Raw genomic sequence first — 19,356 nt, 5'->3', positions numbered from 1 at the left:
TGATCTGTGCAGAAATGCTAGAGAATGTGTGTGCTTTCCCTACTGTCTCTAAAGGGGCTGTATTCCAGGTGGGAGCAGGGGTAATGTAAAGGACTGAATATCAGTGTGATACTCTTATGAGTAAGACTGTATCTGGTGTGACTTCTTATGGGAGGTTTTGGAGAACCAGGGAACAGGGCTGCTGAGAAGGGAGTTGAGTCTGTGAAAGGATGTGACTCTCACTTAGATGTTTGCTTAAAAGCTGTGAGAAGAACAGATGAGCTGCAACCAGATGCTAAGGTGATGGCAACACAGTCAGGGGCGTCTTGTATTGTTGAAGACCATTCTACTACAGTTAAAAACAAGTCTAGAAAAGCCTTCTGACAGGGTTTGTTTTTTTTTTTAATAAAACCTATCTCACAGTGAAACTAGGCTAACAAATAGTACTGTAAAATTAACTTCTGCTTGCCATCACCCTTGTAAATAAGCCTATTTCTTAATTCTCATATGAGGTAATGAGAGATTAAAACACATCACTACTTATGCTAACAAACTACATGGGAAATTGACTTTTGTCTTTAAAAAAAAAAAAATCAGAGTTGTAACTTTGGACACTGTGTCCAAACCATACTAAGAAATATGTGTCAGCAGGATCCGAGTTAGGGTTGTAATGCTGCTGTCTAGCTATAGATCTTGAGACAAAGAATCAATAGGAACAAGTAAATAAAAGTTGGTAATGAGCCACAAAGGCCTAGTTTGTCAATCTTCATCTGAAAACAAACACTGTATCCAACATGGAGACTAGAAGTACTAACTCTCCTAATTGTAAAGTAGTTAATTAGCGTTTAGTTATTTTCTGCTGATTGTTTTATGAGCTGCTTACAGCTTGGTATCAAACTGTGATGATTACTGCAATGAAAATAGCAAGGAAAATGCCAATTATACGCTTGTTTACAGACAATGAATTCCACACAATTTAGGTAAAATATTCTTTTCAACTTTCTGTTTGACCTCTTGTCCTAATTAGCTTCTCTGTATTGTCATAAAGCTTAGGAGTTTTCTTTAACTAATTTTAAAATGACAATTCTGGGTACTCCACAAAAGGTGTCTGGAGGAAAAAGTGTAAAGTTTGATTTCCTCAAATGCAAAGATGAGAGATACTAAAGCTAAGGTAAAAACAGTGGTCCAAAACATGCTGCATATTGCTTTTTTAGCAGTGCCAGCATGTTGAAGCAGTTCTGTGACAGGTTTCAGTGCTTTGTTTGTTAGTTTTGATTAACTCCTTATTCTTGTAATACCACACATTTAAGAGAAAAAAAAAGTGTGCTTATAAAGTCAGTCAAGAAATTGTGATAATCTCATCTGAGTATTTTATATAGCCCACATTTATCATGCACCACATATAGCATTGCCCTAATTTTGCAAATGCCCTTTCAACCCTCTGGAGTGTGGCATGAAGTGCTTCTGGTTATGATTAAAAGATAGTTCTTCCTTGGCCAAGTCCAAGTCCAAACAGCCATATCTGTAGTAGATGGGATATGCAAAGAGAACCAGTAATGCTAATGTGCTAGAGAAAGTAGCCTGCAGTTGTAAGGATGCTTGACTGTGTACTGAGAATGTGAGGAAATTAAGAGTATTGTCAGGCCAAAATAACAATTGCAGTTTTGAGTTGGTCTGTTTCTGCACAGTGCTGGCTTATGCAGCAAAATGACTCCTTTGCCTCAGTCTTGGCATAATGATTTATAAGAGAAATGCTGGAGAAAAATAGGTTGCACTCAAATCATCTGACTTAGTGCCTCCACTTAAATATTTCATCTGAAAATTGTTCATTCTTCACCAATATCGAGCTCTAATTTTCCTAGAGCAGATTCTTTTTCCTGAGCAGCGAATAATACTCATCCTAAAGAAGTACTGTAAGGCTAAAGCAGAGCACAGAAGATAAGCCAGTTATTTGTTGGATTGGAGAGGCTCAATCCATAGTCTGAGAGTACTCCTGCTGCTTTCCATTCAGATGCACTGTTTCTCTGCACTTTTCCTACGCTGTTTTTGATGGGCTTTGTTTGTTTCCTTGAAAAGCTAATCATGATTTTTTTCCTTAATTTATTAATGATGCCTACAACTAAGTTCGTTATCAGTTTTACCTTCAAGCATGGTTGGATTCCAATAATATTGTTTCCCATCCTGTGTCCTAATGTTTTCAGCCTGCCTGCATTTAAGCAGCTGAACAATGGGATTTAATTGTCCTCTCACGCACATCAGATTCTGTTACTTATTTTACTTGACTCAGTCTAAATATTCCCAGGATCCAGTTCTCTTGAGCAGGGCTATCTGTGCTGAACTAGGTTATGCTGCTGTGCATCAGGCCTGAGCCAGTAATACTGCAGGCGCAGGGCTAGGGAATTCCAGCCTGTCACGCAGGGATTCTGTTTAACATGAATCATTACTGCAAGGCTGAGGCTAATCTCTCCAGATTCAATCAACGGCCCCTAAACAGAAGCATAAATGTTTTTACTGCATTTACTGCAGCCTTCAGACACATTATGAATGAATGCTATCCTTCTTTCCTCCTCTTTGAGGAGAAGGTGAACAGCTTTTATGTAACATTAATGAAACAGCTGCTGAAAGAACTAACGCTTCATAATCCTGATGGTTACATTATCACAGTGTATTTATGGATAACACATCCTAAGAACTTCATCTCTTAACAGCTGTGTTTGTAATTCTAAAAGGTGTTTTGGCAAATGATGGAGTGAAGCATAGGCTTCATAGTTTGTGAGGTTATTTTTGTTTGTTTGATTTTTCTTTTCTTCTGAGCCTACAATAAGTTGTGGTGATGCTTGTCATGCTTGGCTTTATCCCAACAGGGAATACTCCCTCCTCACCCATGAAAAATCTCTGTTTAGCTTTTCTGTTCCTTGGCTTTGTTTTTGTTGTTTTTTTCCCCTCCCCTTACACATCCTTCTTTCTGCCCCTACTTCAACACTGACATAATTTTTAAGAAGTTTTTTTTTTCAATATGAGCAGCCACATATTCAAAAATGCACTCCTTGAAACAATAAAGTTAAAAATCTGTTTGCTTATACTGGGAAGAGAGCTATCATGGTTGGGGTTTTGCATCCATTCCTTCTCCTTACTTTCCTGCTGGGGAAACAAACCAAAAAAATAGATCATCTACATCTGTTTTGAGTCAGTCTCTTCTATCTTCTGGTTTTCCAAGAATAGCCAGATGCTGCTATTGGCTACCTAACTGCTGGGAGGAAAACAGTGGGAAGACTGTGCCAGTAGCAGTCTCTTGAAAACACAGGCCCAAATGCGTGCTCATCATGAGTCATGACTGGTTGTTTGGGTGTTGTGCGCTGCAGTTCCTCCTTAGCAGAGGCCTATAAGGTTGTGAGCTCGCAGTCTTGAGCCTGTTGAGTGGGAGGGGAAGTTGGGTTCAGGACAGAACCTGGGTGGGATCCTTCTGTCGTGGCTGAAACAGTATCTTAGCATGCCCTCAAAGCTACTTTTCACCCCAATATGGCTGGAGGGTTAGGAAAGTTAATGGAGGATCTTCAGCATTATGTCTTCGGTCCCTGTGGATGAGTAGACATCCCCCCTTTGCCTGCTTGGCATTGCCCTCATCTGTTTCTTTCTATCTGGTGCATGGCTTTGGGGATGTACTTAAGGGAAAAGCTTCGAAACCCAACACATGATGGTCACTAGCAGCCTACATAAAAAGATTCATCTGAAAGCTGAGTTGCCATTTTCCTTGGCAAAAGCTGGAGAGAAATCCAAACAACTGTTTTCTTTAAACGTGCTGGGAACAGAATGGTGACAGGCACTGGGTCTTGACAGCAAATGGAAGGACTTCAAGCATGGTGTGCTTCAATTTTAGACAACTCAAGTGTTCACCCTGGGACGTGGTGATTCTGAAGGCCTTTTCCAATCATTCTGTGGTATCACTGTGCCCTGGTGCCACCGGCTGAAGGGAAGAAAAGCACCGAGTGGCTGTAGCTCTAGAAAATGGAGGGAGTCCTAAGCTGACAATGCAGAAGCCTTGTGAGCCGCCCTGGGGCCGAGCCAGAAAGGAATCCCGGGTTCTGTCACGTCCGGAGAGCCCAGGGAAGTCGCCGCGAGCAGCGGGGCCCGGCGGTTGGGGTTCGGGCCCCGAAGAAGCGCCGCGGTAACGGTCGCAGCGTCGCCCTCCTCCGCGCCGCCAGGAGGCGCTGCGGCCACCCCGGTGGGGATGAAGGCGGCGGGCCGGCCGTGCGCAAGCGCAGTATTGGTTGCCCCCGCCTCCTCAGCGTTGTCCCTCCCCGGCGACAGAGAGCGGGGTAGGCGTCCCCTGCCGCAAGGGCTGCCGGTCTATCGGCGGCGCGGGGGCGGGCGGCCGGCCCGGGGCCCGGACATAAGATGGCGGCGGCGTTGCTGGGGAGGCGGCGGCGGCGACGGTTGCGGTTGCGGCCGTGCGGGCTGTCGCGGAGCGCGGGCGGCGCGCGGCTCTGCCCGGGCTCCCAGGGCGGATAGAGCGGGGCCGGCTCGGCGGAGCGGGGCTGCCATGGGCTCCCAGGTGCTGCAGATCCTGCGCCAGGGCGTGTGGGCGGCGCTGAGCGGCGGCTGGTACCAGGACCCGCACCAGGGCGCCGGGGTCAACGCACTACACCTCTACCTGTGGCTCTTCCTGCTCGGCTTCCCCTTCACCCTCTACATGGTGAGCGCGGGCCGCCGCGGGAGCGGGGCCCCCTGGGCCTCGGGGCGGGCGGGCCCGGCGGGGGGCGGGCGCTGAGCGCGGCGGGGGGGGGATCCGGGGGGCGGGAAGGACCGCGGGGCCGCCGCACGCGCGCCCCCTGCCCGCCGTGCCGCCCACCCCGCAGCCGCGGTGTGCCCACACCGGGCGGCCCCGGTGCGCCTGGGCCCGGAGGTGGCGGCGGGAGGGGGTGCGGGGAGTGCCGGCTGCGGCCCGCGGGGCAGCTGCGCTTCCGTCTCCGCCGCTGTTCCCTCGGCGTTCGGCTTCCTCATCTCTAAAGTGGGCACGGCTCGGCTGGCTCCTGGAAGCGCCGGAAAACACCCGATTACGGTGAAAGCTCTCGGATAGAACCTGTATTTCTGGCTGACGGTTCTATCGCTTTCTCTCATCGCTTTCGATAGCAGGAAGGGATGGCCTTCGGGATCCATTACGTAAAAGTTCATCGAGCCACAGCACGGCGTGCTGACTGGCACTGTCTCTGGACTGTGGTGAAAAGTTCCTTTGGCATTTTGCTCGTATCCAAACTTTAGAAAGCCAGTTTGGGAGAATCCACGTTGAACGTACCTGGCGCTTTGATCAAAGCTATTTAAAAAAGAAATAATGCTGACCTTTAAACCTAGGCGTTCCCTTGGCATTTGGACTTGGAACAGGTGCAGCAAAGGTAGAGTCAGTTGTGAGAGAAGGAGGCAATTTCCTCTTGGCCGGTGCTTGTCTTTCCATCTAAGTTGTATGCAGTTTATGGAGTATAAACACTTTGCTTCAGATTTCTCAGAGGAGCGGTGTGATCGTTCCAAGTGCGGTGTGACCAGTCTTGTAGCTTGCAAGTCTGCCTGGTCCGAATGCTCGTGACAACCAAAGAGAAAACTGCCTTGTGAAAATATTGTGAATTAGTGAATGAAACCTTGGTGAAAAAGTCAGCATGAATGCGGTTGTAGAAATGTAGAGCTCTTAGATGAGGCATTTACTTGGTTAAAAGGCAGTTTGTAAAATGGCAATGTGAGATGCTTTGTACTGGGAAATAGTTGCTGTAGAAGAGGAGATGCACAGCCCTCTGTGCTTAGTTTTTAATTCTCGTTTCTGTGTTGGAAACAGTAGATATGAGGCTTTTTGTTTGAAAACTTTATACTGTTGGTGAGAAAACTGCAGGCTGAGGCGATCTGCTTCTAATACTAACCTGACAGCAGCTAGATGAAACTTCCTACTGAGCTGATCCACTTTCTCAGTAATAACTGAGAACTTCAAGTGGGACAAAGAGGGTCCTTTTGGTCCCAAATACAGCTCTTTTTCAGTAATAGTGCTCTTCTATTTTGACAGAATAGTTGATTTGATTAGGACTCCCTTGCTGAGAAGGCTGTGCATAAAGGTGAGCTATATGCTGCACGCGTGGAGGCTTTGGAGGGGGTGTATGGCTTTTGTTGTATGTAGGTCTGCTGACTGATCAGTGTGAACTTACGTTGAATCTCCTACTGATCTTGAAGCAGCAGTTAAACTTCACTTGCCTGTACTATAGGGTAAACTTCAGTGTTGTTTAAATGTGTTTCCTGTGTAAAGGGAAAAGATAGGTAAAAGCAAGCTTCATCAGGTTTTGTTGAGGTCAGAGAAGTTCTCTTGCTTCGTAACTCAGGACAAGTTAAAGATGCAACAAGTGCCAACTTCCCTGAGAATAAGTAGGGAGATTAGTCACAAGTTGAAGCAGATTGAATCATATTTGGCTGTTTTCCCTTTTTCCACCCTGTGCAGTTTAAGTATTGTCTAGACATAAACTAAACAGGCAGAACTGTGATGGTCATCTTAGTTCTTTAGCATCTCTTAAACTCTTCTCAGAAGAAAAAAGGTGTGAATGTTGGAAGGTGTGAATGTTGAGTGGCTGCAGCACGTAGATAAATAAGCAGAACTCGCTAAGAAGTCTTAGGTAACTGTAATCTGAATTCTGAGTGTGGCTTACTGGTTTGTAGGAGGGAGCTTCTAAGCTAGTTTCAAATGACTTGTTGCTGGCAGGCATCCATTGGTGTTTAAAAAAATAGAGAGAGTTGGTTGGTTTTATTGTATGAGTTGGTTGCTGGTTGGTTTTACATTACGTATGAAGCTTTCTCATGTAAGAAATTCCAAGATCATGTTCTTGATTTGATACGTTAGGGTAGCAATAAGTGTAGGTATTCATGAGTCATTTTGAAGTTACAAAAGCAGTGGGATCCCTTAAGGATTTTGCTTGTAGCTGATTCTCAAGACTACATGAATCTTATGGTACACTGATCACTTTTTTTTCCCAAGTATTTAATTTCAAGCAAAAATGGGAAGCTATCTCTTTAGGACATGGTAATTCACGTGCACTTATTGCTTAAAGACTTGGTTTATTGCACCAAGCATTGCTAGTCTTTTTTTCTCTGTATCCTGTATTTTCAGTATGGAATCTAGTAGTGGTCTTTGTGAGGAAGCTGTGTCCTATATCTGTGTTTGTTGGCATATGTATGCCTCTGCTTGTAGGGTTGATGTGTGTAGTGTATGATGCAAACCAGTCGAAGGAATTAGCAGTCAAATTCAGCTTGCCTTTCTTCCTTGCTCCCCGATCTGTCTACCTACTGAGAATGGGCATGTGAAAGTCTGGGCTCTGCATCATTGGTGCAGGACACAGATATGTGCATGTAAGTATCTATATTGCAGATCAGGATACTTCTCTTTCTTGTATGTATCTGTACACATATCTGTTTGTGGAGTTTGGGGAGAAACTGTAGATAACAAGGGATCAAGGAGAAATGTATGCCTAAGTGAAGCTGCGTAGATGTGTACTCTTGGATCTGTGGCTTGGCAGCATGCAAGCAAAAATACTGCTTTCTAGAGTAGTTGAATCTATTCTGTTTTGATAGTTGTATTCAGTAACAGGCTCAACTGTGCTTATTCTGCATATCTGTCATAAGAGCCAATCTTTTTTTTTTTTTTCAGTCTAGTTCAAAACTCAAGCTAGGAGAAGCAAATATGCTACAACATGAGGAAATTGTACAACTGGATTGCAAAATAAAGTGGTAGAGTTGGAACAAAGATACCCTAAATCCAGAGGCCAGCGTTGTGCATCACTGTTGCAAGGAGGAGGGGAAGAGGGGAGGCTGCCAAGGCGCTTCCCCCGGTTGGAATGCTGCTTCAGCCCCACCACATGCGCAGAAGGGAGTGAAGTCTTGGCTCTGGCAGCCGGGGAACTTTGCCAGTGAGTTAAGAGGAGCCAGGACTGTACCTTGCTTGGGGTGATGGGCTCATACCTATGGAGCTTGTCTGTCAAAGTCAAGCTCATTTACACAACAGTTCACTTAATAGGTATTCGATTTCCTGCTTTGTGTACGCAGTTACAGAAGTAGGTCATAAATACATAGCTCCATGTGAAAGTCTTCTTAAGAGAAGTTTCTTAGATGGATACTGTTTCTTAAACAGAATTTAAGTACTTCAATATATGTTCAGAATCTGCTTTTCTCATGTTGCTCTAAGTTACACACAGTTTCTTGGCTACCAGAGGCTTTATTTATACACCTGAGGTTTTTGTCGAAATACTGTGTGACTTGTAACTGAATGTGCTTGCAGATACCAGCAGTTCTTAAGGGCCTTGGCTGTTAATAAACAAACAACAGTGATAGAGCTAGACCTGCTGTTCCTGGATAGTCTTTCTTCTTCTCCGATATGATTGTGTCTATAAAATACTGACTTCAACATGCTTGGTCTTCAGAGTGTTTTACAAGGCAACTGTTACTGTTGAATGAAAGCTTGATTGATATCACTTTTATGCAAGGACATAAAATCTGATTTGGATTGAAAGACTTTGCTATGAATGTTCTTAATAGCTAACACCTACACCTCTCTTGAAAATAATTGGGAAACTTCATTATATTTGTAATGTCTAGCTAAAGCTCTAGTGCTTTGTAGAGATCCTTGGAAGTGTCTTTAATTCTTCGTTAATGTGCAGCACAACCTATGATGACACGAAATTTTCTCTGGTTCCTAGGGCTTTTGTATTTGACATGCTGACTCAAGATACAGACATCGTTGCAGTTTAAGTGGGAATATTTTAAAGTCCCATAACTAATGGTCTAAGGTTTCTTAGACCACTAGGTTGTTCAGTCTGGAGAAGAGGAGACTCAAGATGACCTTATCGTTCTCTATAGCCTCCCTTTAGGGAGGTTGTGGTGTGGTGGGAGTCAACCTCTTCTCACGTGTAACTAGGAATAGGTCTTGAGGGAATGGCCTCAGGTTGCACCAGGGAGATTCAAGTTGGACATTAGGAAATACTTCTCTGAAAGAGTGGTCAGGCACTGAAGTGGGCTGCCCAGAGAGGTGGTGGAGTCACCAACCATGGAGGCGTTTGAGAAACGTTTAGATGTTGTAGTGAGGGACATGGCTTAGTGGGAAATGTTGGCAATAGGTGAATGGTTGGTCTGGATGATCTTAGAGGTATTTTCCAACCTTGGTGATTCTATGATTCTTTTCTGTTCTAGGTTGACAGCTGGAATCTAGGAGTGCTTAAGTGTTTCCTACCCTGATACAGCTGAGGTGGCCTTACAGCCAGTAGTTAGCAGAAACAACATAACTGCATTCCTGTATCTCCATTTTGTTCACTACTTGTTTATTCTTATTTCTTTTATAATTCTTATAACCCCCTTGCATTATACCCTAGTGTTTTAGGAAACTACACTAGTAGACCACTGGTTGCCCGTTAAAGATAGCTTTCTACTGATCCAGCTGGTTATAGGAGCTCATGGTCTGTTACAGAGGGCAGAACCATGCTTTTTGTCGATAATGAGGCGATAGCACAGCAGACTTGTGATCTGAGTTCAAGAACACATCCAAATACTGTCTTGAATAAGTGTTCTTGAGAGTAAAAACTGAGTGTGGTTCTTTACTTCCTGTATATAGGTTTTTATTATATAGGAGAAAAGTGAGGAAGGGGTAGCCAGGCTTGATAGGTCTGATTATTTTGAGATCAGTTCATGTAGATAGTATAGATGTCATGTTGTCTTTAAAGGTGGATGTTTTTGAAAGTAACTTCAAATGGAAAGGTGGTAGAAAGTCTGTATCTTTTCCATTCCTCTCCTCCTCGAGTTTTTGATAAAGCTACCCAACTTCCCTTTATGATACAGGGAAATACTTTTAGCTTGGAGTTTGTCTAATTATTTATTTGACTTGTTCAAACATTGGGTGACTGATGTTTTCAACAGAATGTAATTAAAGCAGGCAGGTTCTGTATGGTCATGCCTCGCTCTTTCTTCTCTCCTATGAGAGCTTCAGTTGTGACTAGTGCTGTTGAGCGTGCTCTTTCTTTTGCTGCTAATGGAAGTGACCGTAGGGATGTGCAGTAAAATGAGAAATTCTCTGGAATGCTGTTGCAGCTACAGCTTTATAACTGGTCTGAGAACAAGCTCTAACAAGGTTTTTGTCTGGACCTGATAAAAAATGGTGCTTTCTTACTTGTGAAAACAACAGAAATGAGACCTAGCTACGCATCTGTGGGACTTGAACGTTCCTATTATGATCTTGAAGATGATATTGTATAGGATATCCAGTTACTCAGATCTCCTCAAACGTGGTAAAATGTCGAGCAACTCAAAATAGAATCACAGCATCATTTAAGTCAGAAAATACAATCAATATCAAGTCAGCTGTCAGCCTGACCTACCAAGGGCCATTATTAACCCATGTCCCTTAGTGCTGCATCCAGGCAGCTCTTAAATATGGAGACTCCTGCTTCCCTGGGCAGCCTGTTCCAGTGCTTGATCACCCTATCCAAGAAGAAATTGTTCCTGATGTCCAGTCTAAACCTACCCGGGTGCAATCAATAGTGTTACTTTAACTTGTTTTGGCTCATGGAGAAAAGACCCTGCATAGAAGCTGAATGTTTCCAGGTTTTGGCAAAGTAGTACAGAGAAGGCACCAGTGGTTTAGGTTGGCTTGAATTCACTATATTTCTTGAGGCTGGAATGTAGATGAATTGCTGGCACTATGGGTAGTACTGCTGTACCACAGTGTAAGACCTTAATGTGAAGTATGATCGTATAGTAGAATGTGCTGGACATGCTCAAATTTATGCTATTCCCAAAATATGCATCCTATCCAGAGAGGAGCAAGTCTGAATAAACACAAGGAATGCAAAATATGAATTCATTGCATGAATCCTAGCTCTCTGCAATCCTCTAGAAAGGGGATGCGAGGAGGGATAAAACATACCCCTTAATTCTTTATTGGGTTTAATTCAAACTACGTTCATTTTCTTTGTTTTTTTTCTAATTCTCAGAGCTTCCCTTTGCGCAACAGACTGTGTAGATTTTGCATTCCACAGGGTGAACTGGATGCAGTGTGTGACTTCACTGCTGATGGATGGAGAGGAGAAACTGAAGAGCTCTCCAAATAGAGTTAGTCCATAAAAGACACGTCTGTACTTCTGTCATTTAGTTAAGCTGATTGCAGTAATGGCTTCAGAACACTGGGTGCTTGTAAAGGAGAGCCCAATTGAACTCATGTTTGTGATTTGGAAGCAGGCTGTTTAGCATGTACAGGAAGCTTAAACATTTTGCCAGAGCTTATGTGCTTGCCTGTGCCTGCATGAAACTAGCTGCCTCTCAAGTTCTCAGAAGCATTGCATTTTTTTGAGGAAACCTTTGTGTTGCTCTAGGGTTTATGGATGTCACTATCATCGTGGCTCCTGGTTGCATGTCGATGCTGTATTTAAAATTGTTTCCTCTTTCTTCTCCTGAGGTGGTGCTTGTTAAGTGAGTCTTTCCCTATCCGTTAGTGTTGTCCAACTGATCGTGAAAGATGGCAGGCAAAAATCTAAGTTAACATACCCCAACTTTGTTTGTCTGTCCTACTTCAAACAGTATGTTCGATTTAGACTTGTTTTTGAGGGTGTAACGTAGGTTGAACTTGAGCTGATCAGAATAAGTAACCTCCCTTCTAGTTGGTTGTAGATTCATTTATATGTTTGGCTTAAGAAATGCTGCATTGATTGATTGTTTTTGCTTCCTGCCAGAATGTGAACAGCCATATTAGAGATTGGTTTTCCACTGTAGTTAACAACTGATACAATACTTAGAAGTGTTTGTTGTTTTATTCCTCTTTGTTAGTACAGTATTTTGTATTCAGAGATCTATTCAAATGGTGTTTCTGCTTATGTCATAGCTCAAATTATTCATGGCTGTTTCAGGACAAGTATTCTCTTGAATATATAGGAACCTTAATGTTTTAATCAGATCTCTTTAAAATGACTATAAGTAGCTCCATATGAAGAATATAGGAGACTTTCTGTTCTATTCTCTGCTCGTCTTTCTCTGTTTCTACAAGATTTGCATGGAACTTTGCTCTGTTGGTAATGTTTACAATGCCAGAGTGACTAGGTGCATGAAACAAGCTGGAATTAGCCTTACAATAGGAAACCTAAATAGGCAGTTCACTAAATCTTCTCATCTATTGAGTTGATGTTTGTGCTGGATATCAAATGCTATTAAATTCTGATTGTCACATGTCTGTATATATACTTCTGACTGTTTAGAATTTCATATCAAACTGTACCATCAGCTGGGTAAAGGACAATGATATAACAGTATTTGAGTGTACAGCTTCTTGTTGTTTTGGTGATGGAAGTGATGTATTTGTGGATGAACACTGTGAGTTAATACCTCATTTTGTTTAATGAGTGGACAAAAGTGTAAGTACAGCTAAAAAGTGAACTAGAAAGGATAATGCCTTGAAGTGGAAGTTTGACTAGTACGCCATACACTTCAACAGCTGTCAGACTTCACTTAATACCAGTTGCTGAGATGACTGGTAAAAAAGCCTTGTGGGTCTTGGCAAAAGGTTGGTGTGAGGTCTTAGTTTAGAGAGGAGTTTCAGAAGTTGAATTTAGAACTGAGGCTTTTTATTTGGCTTTTGTCCACCTCTGTCACAACTGAAAAATTCTCTTCAAGACATCTGCATTGGCTGTCTCTCCATGGGCATGTAACTGTCTAGCATAAATAACCCTTGTAGCATGTGGTGTTGCTGGTTAGTGTGGACTGCTGCATAACAGCGTGAGCCACAAATGTAAACTGACCTTTTTTGTATGTAAGTGGAGAAGAAGTTAGGCTTTCAGGACTGGTTGGTATCTTGTCATGCAAGAGTAGCTATTCGAAACTTGACAAAGCTAAATTAAAACACCTAGTCTAAGTAGTTTTCTCCCATCTACAATGCTGCAATGTTGTCAAACTGATGTTGTTTCAAAACAAACAAACAAAAAATTGGAATTGGTTTGGTGTACTAATCTTAAAACAGGGTCTAACTCGTGTTTGGTTTAGTCTTCAAGTTTGCATATGAAGTAATTGAAAATACTATGACACAGTAGTCATGCTAGCTGTAAGCCTCCTAGTCTAAGTATTACATTCCAAAAGCCTGGAGGGAAGAAAAAAAAAAGAGGAAGTTAAATTTGCTTTTCAAACTCAAATCATAGGTTTACTTATGCTGCTGTAGTGCTTTGGTATTTTGTAGTCAAACTTTTATCTTGCTGGACTGCTAATAATTTCCACTCAAGGTTTAGACTGTATAATGTGTATGGCTTTTCAAGTCTTGCTGAAAACAAAGGTTAGATGAAGGAAATTGTTAAACTGTGGGTAGCTGTAAGTATGCTTCTTATGTATGTTTGACCTTATGTTCACTAACACCTCTTCTACTCTTCTTTTGAAAGGCCCTTCCTTCTTCCATGATGATAGTAGCTGTCTACTGCCCAGTAATAGCAGCACTCTTTATCGTTTTGAAGATGGTGAACTACCGTTTGCACAGGGCACTGGATGAGGGAGAAATTGTGGAGAGGAATGCCAATGAGCGTTTGGACAGGGGTGCAAAAACAGAACAAAGCAGTGTTTCAGCCAAGAGGAAAGACAGCAATGGACCCAGGTAAGGCTTCTGTCAATGCTTGTGTACTGCTGGAAATGTTGAAGAGTTATGTCTTTATCAGATGTGTAACTGGAATGGTGGATGAAATAAACACTCAAGAATACGGATGCAGACTTATGTGATTTTTGACAGACTGATTAAGTATAATATTAAAAAAAAAAAAAGCCCTTTTTTATATTTTAGGTTTGAAATGACGATTTCATGTCAACTTTCTGGCTCTTTCTTTAAAGGAATTGGAGGATGTTGGAAGCACTGAGACAACAACATGGAAAATGTGTGCTCTTTAAGTTGCTGGTTACTTAACGAACACAACCAGAACAAGTAATATTATTTCAGCAGTTTATGTGATTTTAAAAATCTAGCTGTCAAATACTTATTAAGTTTTTAGTGATAAAAGAAATGTCTAATCTGAATTTAGTTTGCTTAGTTTTACAAGAGCAGGTCACATACAATACTTCATTCTAGTTGTAAGCTTGGCTCAGGAGAAAGCTATCCTGTGAGCTTGGATTTCTGAAATTGATTCAGCTCCGTAGTGATGATGATGATTCTGAAGTACTGTCAATAGGGAATTATTACTTTCAACAGATTATTGTTTTTACCATCATCAAAAGAGATTTCCCTTCTCTGACCAGGCTATGCAGAGGAAAAAAAGAGCAAAAGATTACTCATCAAGAAGGCTGTTTGAACTCAGTGTGTGTTATGAGCTCTATTATCAAAGCCTCTGCCAAACCCCACATAACTGAGGACCTCTTAAGAGTTAGACTACATGAAATGAGTCTTGAATTGTTAGCTTTTTAAAGACCTTTCTCTTTCCTTTGTATTTCTGGTGCTATTATCCATGAATTGTTTTCAGAGTGAGGGAATTGGTATACTGTCCTACCATGTTTCTTTAGTTTTTAAAAGGAAACAAAAAAAGACCAACACAACACAAAACCCTGAAACTTTTAATTAGAGGCACATGCTATAGGGAGCTGTAATCAAAAGCAGCTTCTTACACTGTGTAGCAGGTTGTGGTAAGGTTGATGTGGTGTTTAAAATGTTTAGGATAGAAGTGAAAGGACCTCCTTGAGCATATGGAGTAGCTTCCATGGAGCGAGTCTTAAGTTCTTCTGTATCTGTGCTCAGCTTTAGTATTATTAGCAAAATCTGTCTTCATTTCTTTTAAAGCTGGTATACAGTAACTTCTTGTATCAATCTTTTATAACCTGACCATCTTTCCAGTCAGTGTTTGGTAACTGTACCTGCTGATTTTCATTGTAACTCCATTTAGATCACCATACTTCCTACTAAAGCTGTAATGGTCTGCTTTGGTGCAGTGCTACCCTAAATATATACTAATTCCTTTTCTACTTAATAAAATTCATGAAAGTAAACTAGTGGTCTGTTCTGTTTAAATGCAGCCTTGCTAATGCATGTGTTAGATATGATCTGTAGACTTTTTTCTTTGTTTTGTCTCTAAGCTGTGTAGGTTTTGCTTCCACAACGGTTGCCAGAGCTTGGCAAGGACTTCTTTGTACAGATATTGTGAATTACTTATGGGTGTTTCAGAAGTTGTGTTTTTTTTTTCTGAGGACCAGTTGATGTGGGCCAGTTTACTACGTTACAAGTATTTGTTAGCTCAGATGTTGAGGTTAGCTTGGTATGTGTCCTGCTTGCTGACATTTACTTTCATATGATCCTTGTTCCCACTCTCAGGTCCCTTAACTAGAACTGGGAACAAGGTCAGTGCAAAAATTATGAAGTTACTTTTTGGTCAGCGGGATGTGCAGCGTATTCTAATGTTTACCTGGAAGCTCACAAGAACTTTGGGGTAATGTTCAAACCGGTAGAGGAGATACAGGGCAAGGTTTTAGTGTACAAAGTTAAATGAGAGGAGTAATAGAAAATCTTTTCTGATGAGTGTGTGTATGTAGGTTTTTGTTTAGTTTTTAATCCTGCTCTTGTAGCATAGAGTGTGCATAAGGGTTTTTGCCACATGCAGATCCACTCAGGGACTGCTTCAGACAATGGTATTTATGGTTGTTGGTTTTTTTTTTAAGGAATTAAGTGATAGATGTGTTGAAGATTCTGTTTAGCTTTGACTAACTGCTGTTCTTTTTCTGAAGCTCTAATTGTTTATCTGTGAATGGGGCTTTCAGGTTTCTAACAAAAATGGCATGCTATCATTTGTAGGCTTCCATGCGCTTCTTGTATCTTATGTTCACATTGGTTTCTGAATAGGATCAAACTGAGGGTATTTCATCTTTTTAAAAATTTTTGCTTAATTAAGCAAAGACTAATTTGCTCTTCCTTAGATTATTCTTTTCTTTTATTCCTTATAAATATGAAGGTCTTGACTTAATACCTTTAAAAGAAGAAGGATAGGTGTGAGAATTGTCTTCTTGCTTCTCTAACTTCTCATACAGTTGCTGACTTCACTGACAACGTGGTGCTAGTTCTGCTTTACCTCTTGTGAGGTTTCATTAAAACAAATAAATAAGAGGAATATGAACTCCTAATCCTGCACTGAAGGAGTTGTACAGGAGTCTGTTAGATATCAGTGGATCCACATACATGTCTTTAAACATTTAACTTGCAGTCTTGCTTTTAGGAATATGAATGCCTTCCTTCTTGTGTCAGTGACTACTATGATTCACAGTAGGATAAAACGTTAACCTGGTGACACTGTTCTCAACACCTATCAATGTGGGGGAGCTGAATTTTGCTTGTACTTTGCTATATAAATCAGGAGAACGTGGTTTCTTAATTTGTTGCCTTTGAATTACATACTGTCTGCTTTAAACAAGTAGAGCAAGAAAACTTAATTAAAAGAAATTGTTGGGGTGTCTACAACTCTTGTTTTACTTATATTATTTCTTCTCCTTGCAGTTCTGTGCCTGACAGACTTCTTGATTGTGGAGTTGTTTGGCTTTCTTACAGTTATAATTACCACTTCAAGCTTTACAGAAGGTCTCTTAATGCTTGAAATTGGTCTGTTCTAGGATTTGCAATAAATGCCGTCGTCCTTCTCCTATTACAGCTGTAACTTTACCTTTAGCCTGGTCTCACTGGCCAGACTTGACCAGAAAAATCTCAGTCTTTAATTGGGCCTGTTACAGGGCTATCTTATGTGCTAGCAGAAACCAGTAAAGTTGAGGAGGTTAATGGGGAGGGTTTTTAACCCCTTACCCAGCTTACCAGAAGGTGTTGTCTTCCTAAAGAATGTTCTTCCTATATTGATAGATCATACGTACTTTAAGAACAATTCAGTGGCTCTGAAGGATGGAAGGAAGCAAAAACATAGCCTATGGACAGAGGAAGGTGTTCAACAGATAAAGAATGGAACTCTTCCTCTGCTTTGTCCTGATGTCAGAACTGTTCTAAATTCTCTCTTGAAAGTCATTGTCTGAACATCAGACCTCTTTAGCTAATCAGTCTAAGTCAGTTATTAAACTTCTGAATTCCCTTAGGCTAGCAGTCTCTTCAGACTTTCAGTCGGACTCTGACATGCTCACGGTTGCATATAGTAAACGTGCAGGTTCTGGATGCCTCCTCTATTGCAGTCTTGGTTGCATGTAGCTGGGCATAATTTACTCAGTCTTCTCAATTTGTCTGGTTACTTCTGTTTCTTTGGTTACTTGCCATCTGGTAAGTGTAGTACTTGCTCTGGGGTATGAAGTCATCAAACTGTTAGAAACTGGTTGTAGGGCTTAATAGCAGAAGCAAATGGCTGTTTGCTGCCAGTATAGTAGCCATTAGGGCTCTGGGCTACAAGAGAATTTAGAATCTTCTATGCATACAGTGGTTAAGCCTGGAAGTCTGTACTTCCTGCTTGTTCCTGCAGGCACTTCTATTGTTGTTTTGTTAGTAGCTTTTGTTAATCCATTTGTTTGAGTACTACCTCAGAACACAGCAGCCCTATGTAGATTGTTGTTGGATCATATTGTCGCTTGTGCTGATATCTGCTGGTTCATTTTGAAACAGAACTGCTTCCTTCCCCCACCCTGGCTCTCCTCCCCAGATCTATGCGTGAAAGCTAATTCCTGTTGACTTTTCCTATTTCACAGAATGTACTTGAATCATTTGCAGTGTTTCTGAATAAATTATTTAAACAAGAAAGGAACTTCATCTTTTTGTGAAAGACATTATCTGTTATTTCTCTAGTTGTCATCATAATGTATGCTGAACTTAAACATTGAGTAGTCTTTTAGTTTAGTCTTAACTTTAAATGAAGTCCTTAAGTGTTCTAAAAATGCTTACGTAGGGAGTACTATGTTTGACTGAAGCTGATGGAACCTAAAGAAGCTGAATTCTGCATTTTTTTTCCCCCCTGATTCTTCCTTAGCATTATTGATAAGATTAGATCAGAGAGAGCTTTGTAAACAACAAGCAGTTACGACATGTTTATGTCACGTTGCTGAGCTGTACCAAAATGGCGGCACCTCCCCAGTTTGCTGAAGTTGGACCATATTGTTCTGCTGAGTCATGTCTGGTTGACTCTTAAGCTGACTATTTTTTACTTAAGAAGCATATTCCTAACTTCAGGTGTTTTGTTTTGCTATCCCTTTGATGAAGGAATGTTCAGGCTGTAGAGGTATGTGATTAGGGGACTCGTGCATGATTTGGAATGGTTCCTAAGGCTGAACCCCAATGTCATTTATCTCTCTGTGAGATTACAGCAGCTTGAGACATCGTACCACAGTATTGGTACGTGATATTTCAGGTCATATCAGACATGATATTTCAGGTCTGTTAGCCTATTGAGAGATTCTCTATAGTATCCTACTTTGATATTATTATGTTTAAAAACAAACAAACCAAAAAACTGCATATAAAGACAGACCTGCTGTACTTCTGCCCATTTCTGTCCTGCTCTCCACAGGTAACAGAATTACATCTCTACTTTCATTCCAGATGGAGCAGGATGTGTCGCTTCTCCATCAAAATACTGGAGTGGCCTTTTCGCGAGTCCAGCCTGCTTCTATTTTGTACATGTTTGCCTATGAGCTGAACTGTAATGAATTATGATTTGATGGTGTTGGCCTAGAACATACTTTAAAAGTAATATTTACTAATCTTGAAATGGTTAAATCACTAGCAGATTATAATATATGTGTTATAATGTATGTATTGCATCTTAAGATCCATCTTAGTAGGCATGTAAACCTTCTAAATGGAAGTTCTCTGGTAGGAGGGTTGTACCAAAAGTAATGCCTCCTATTTTATGTTGGCCCACAACATCAGAGATGGCTGTTGGTGATACGGCTCTAGAGGTTGAACTTTCCTCCCAACGTTTCATTAGGTTTTGTTGCTGTGTGACAGATGGCAGCAGAGGGGCAGTCTGGTAAAGCGGCGTCTGACATGGAAGTGCGTCTGAAGCAAAGGTGTGGCATTGAATTCCTCCCTGTGGAAAAATTACAGCCACTGACATTAATCAACTCTTGCTGGATGTTTATGGAGACCAAACAGTGGGTGTGAGCACAGCAAGGCAGTGGGTGGTATGTTTTCACAGGAGTGACAGTGGGTCACCTCTGCTGATGCAGATGTTTGAGTCTGGCATGCATGCTCTCATTTGTTGCAGGTGAAAAGGCATAGCTCCTGGTGGAGACAATGTTGAAAAAGAGTGCTTTGTAGCTGTGAATTTTCAGTACCAAGTGGCATTGTTGTGCTCTTTGTATCTGTTGTAGTTTCCATGGAAGTTAATAGGAGGCATTACTTTCAGAGTGACCTACATAAGTAATGATTTGATGTCAGACAATGGCGAAGTCCCT

General features: G+C 41.6%; 1 protein-coding gene across 11 annotated transcripts in view; it reads left to right on the top strand.

Annotated features, from left to right (window-relative positions):
• Window positions 1–4,345: 4,345 nt before the first annotated feature.
• PCNX1 (pecanex homolog 1 (Drosophila)) overlaps window positions 4,346–19,356 on the top strand; it is an 86,428-nt gene continuing 71,417 nt past the window's right edge. For 10 of the 11 annotated variants that reach the window (XM_015287579.4, XM_025150850.3, XM_025150849.3 and 7 more), the window contains exons 1-2: window positions 4,346–4,672; window positions 13,398–13,606. In XM_015287579.4, the coding sequence (XP_015143065.1) occupies window positions 4,520–4,672; window positions 13,398–13,606 (362 nt within the window). In that variant the 5' untranslated portion in view covers window positions 4,346–4,519. Of the gene's footprint in view, window positions 4,673–13,397; window positions 13,607–17,078; window positions 17,234–19,356 lie in introns of those variants that run through there. The other variant, XM_046942621.1, reaches the window with a different exon arrangement.

Source organism: Gallus gallus, chromosome 5 (genome assembly GCF_016699485.2).
Source record: "Gallus gallus isolate bGalGal1 chromosome 5, bGalGal1.mat.broiler.GRCg7b, whole genome shotgun sequence".
Classification (NCBI taxonomy): domain Eukaryota; kingdom Metazoa; phylum Chordata; class Aves; order Galliformes; family Phasianidae; genus Gallus; species Gallus gallus.
This window is presented reverse-complemented; position numbering and strand designations above follow the sequence as displayed.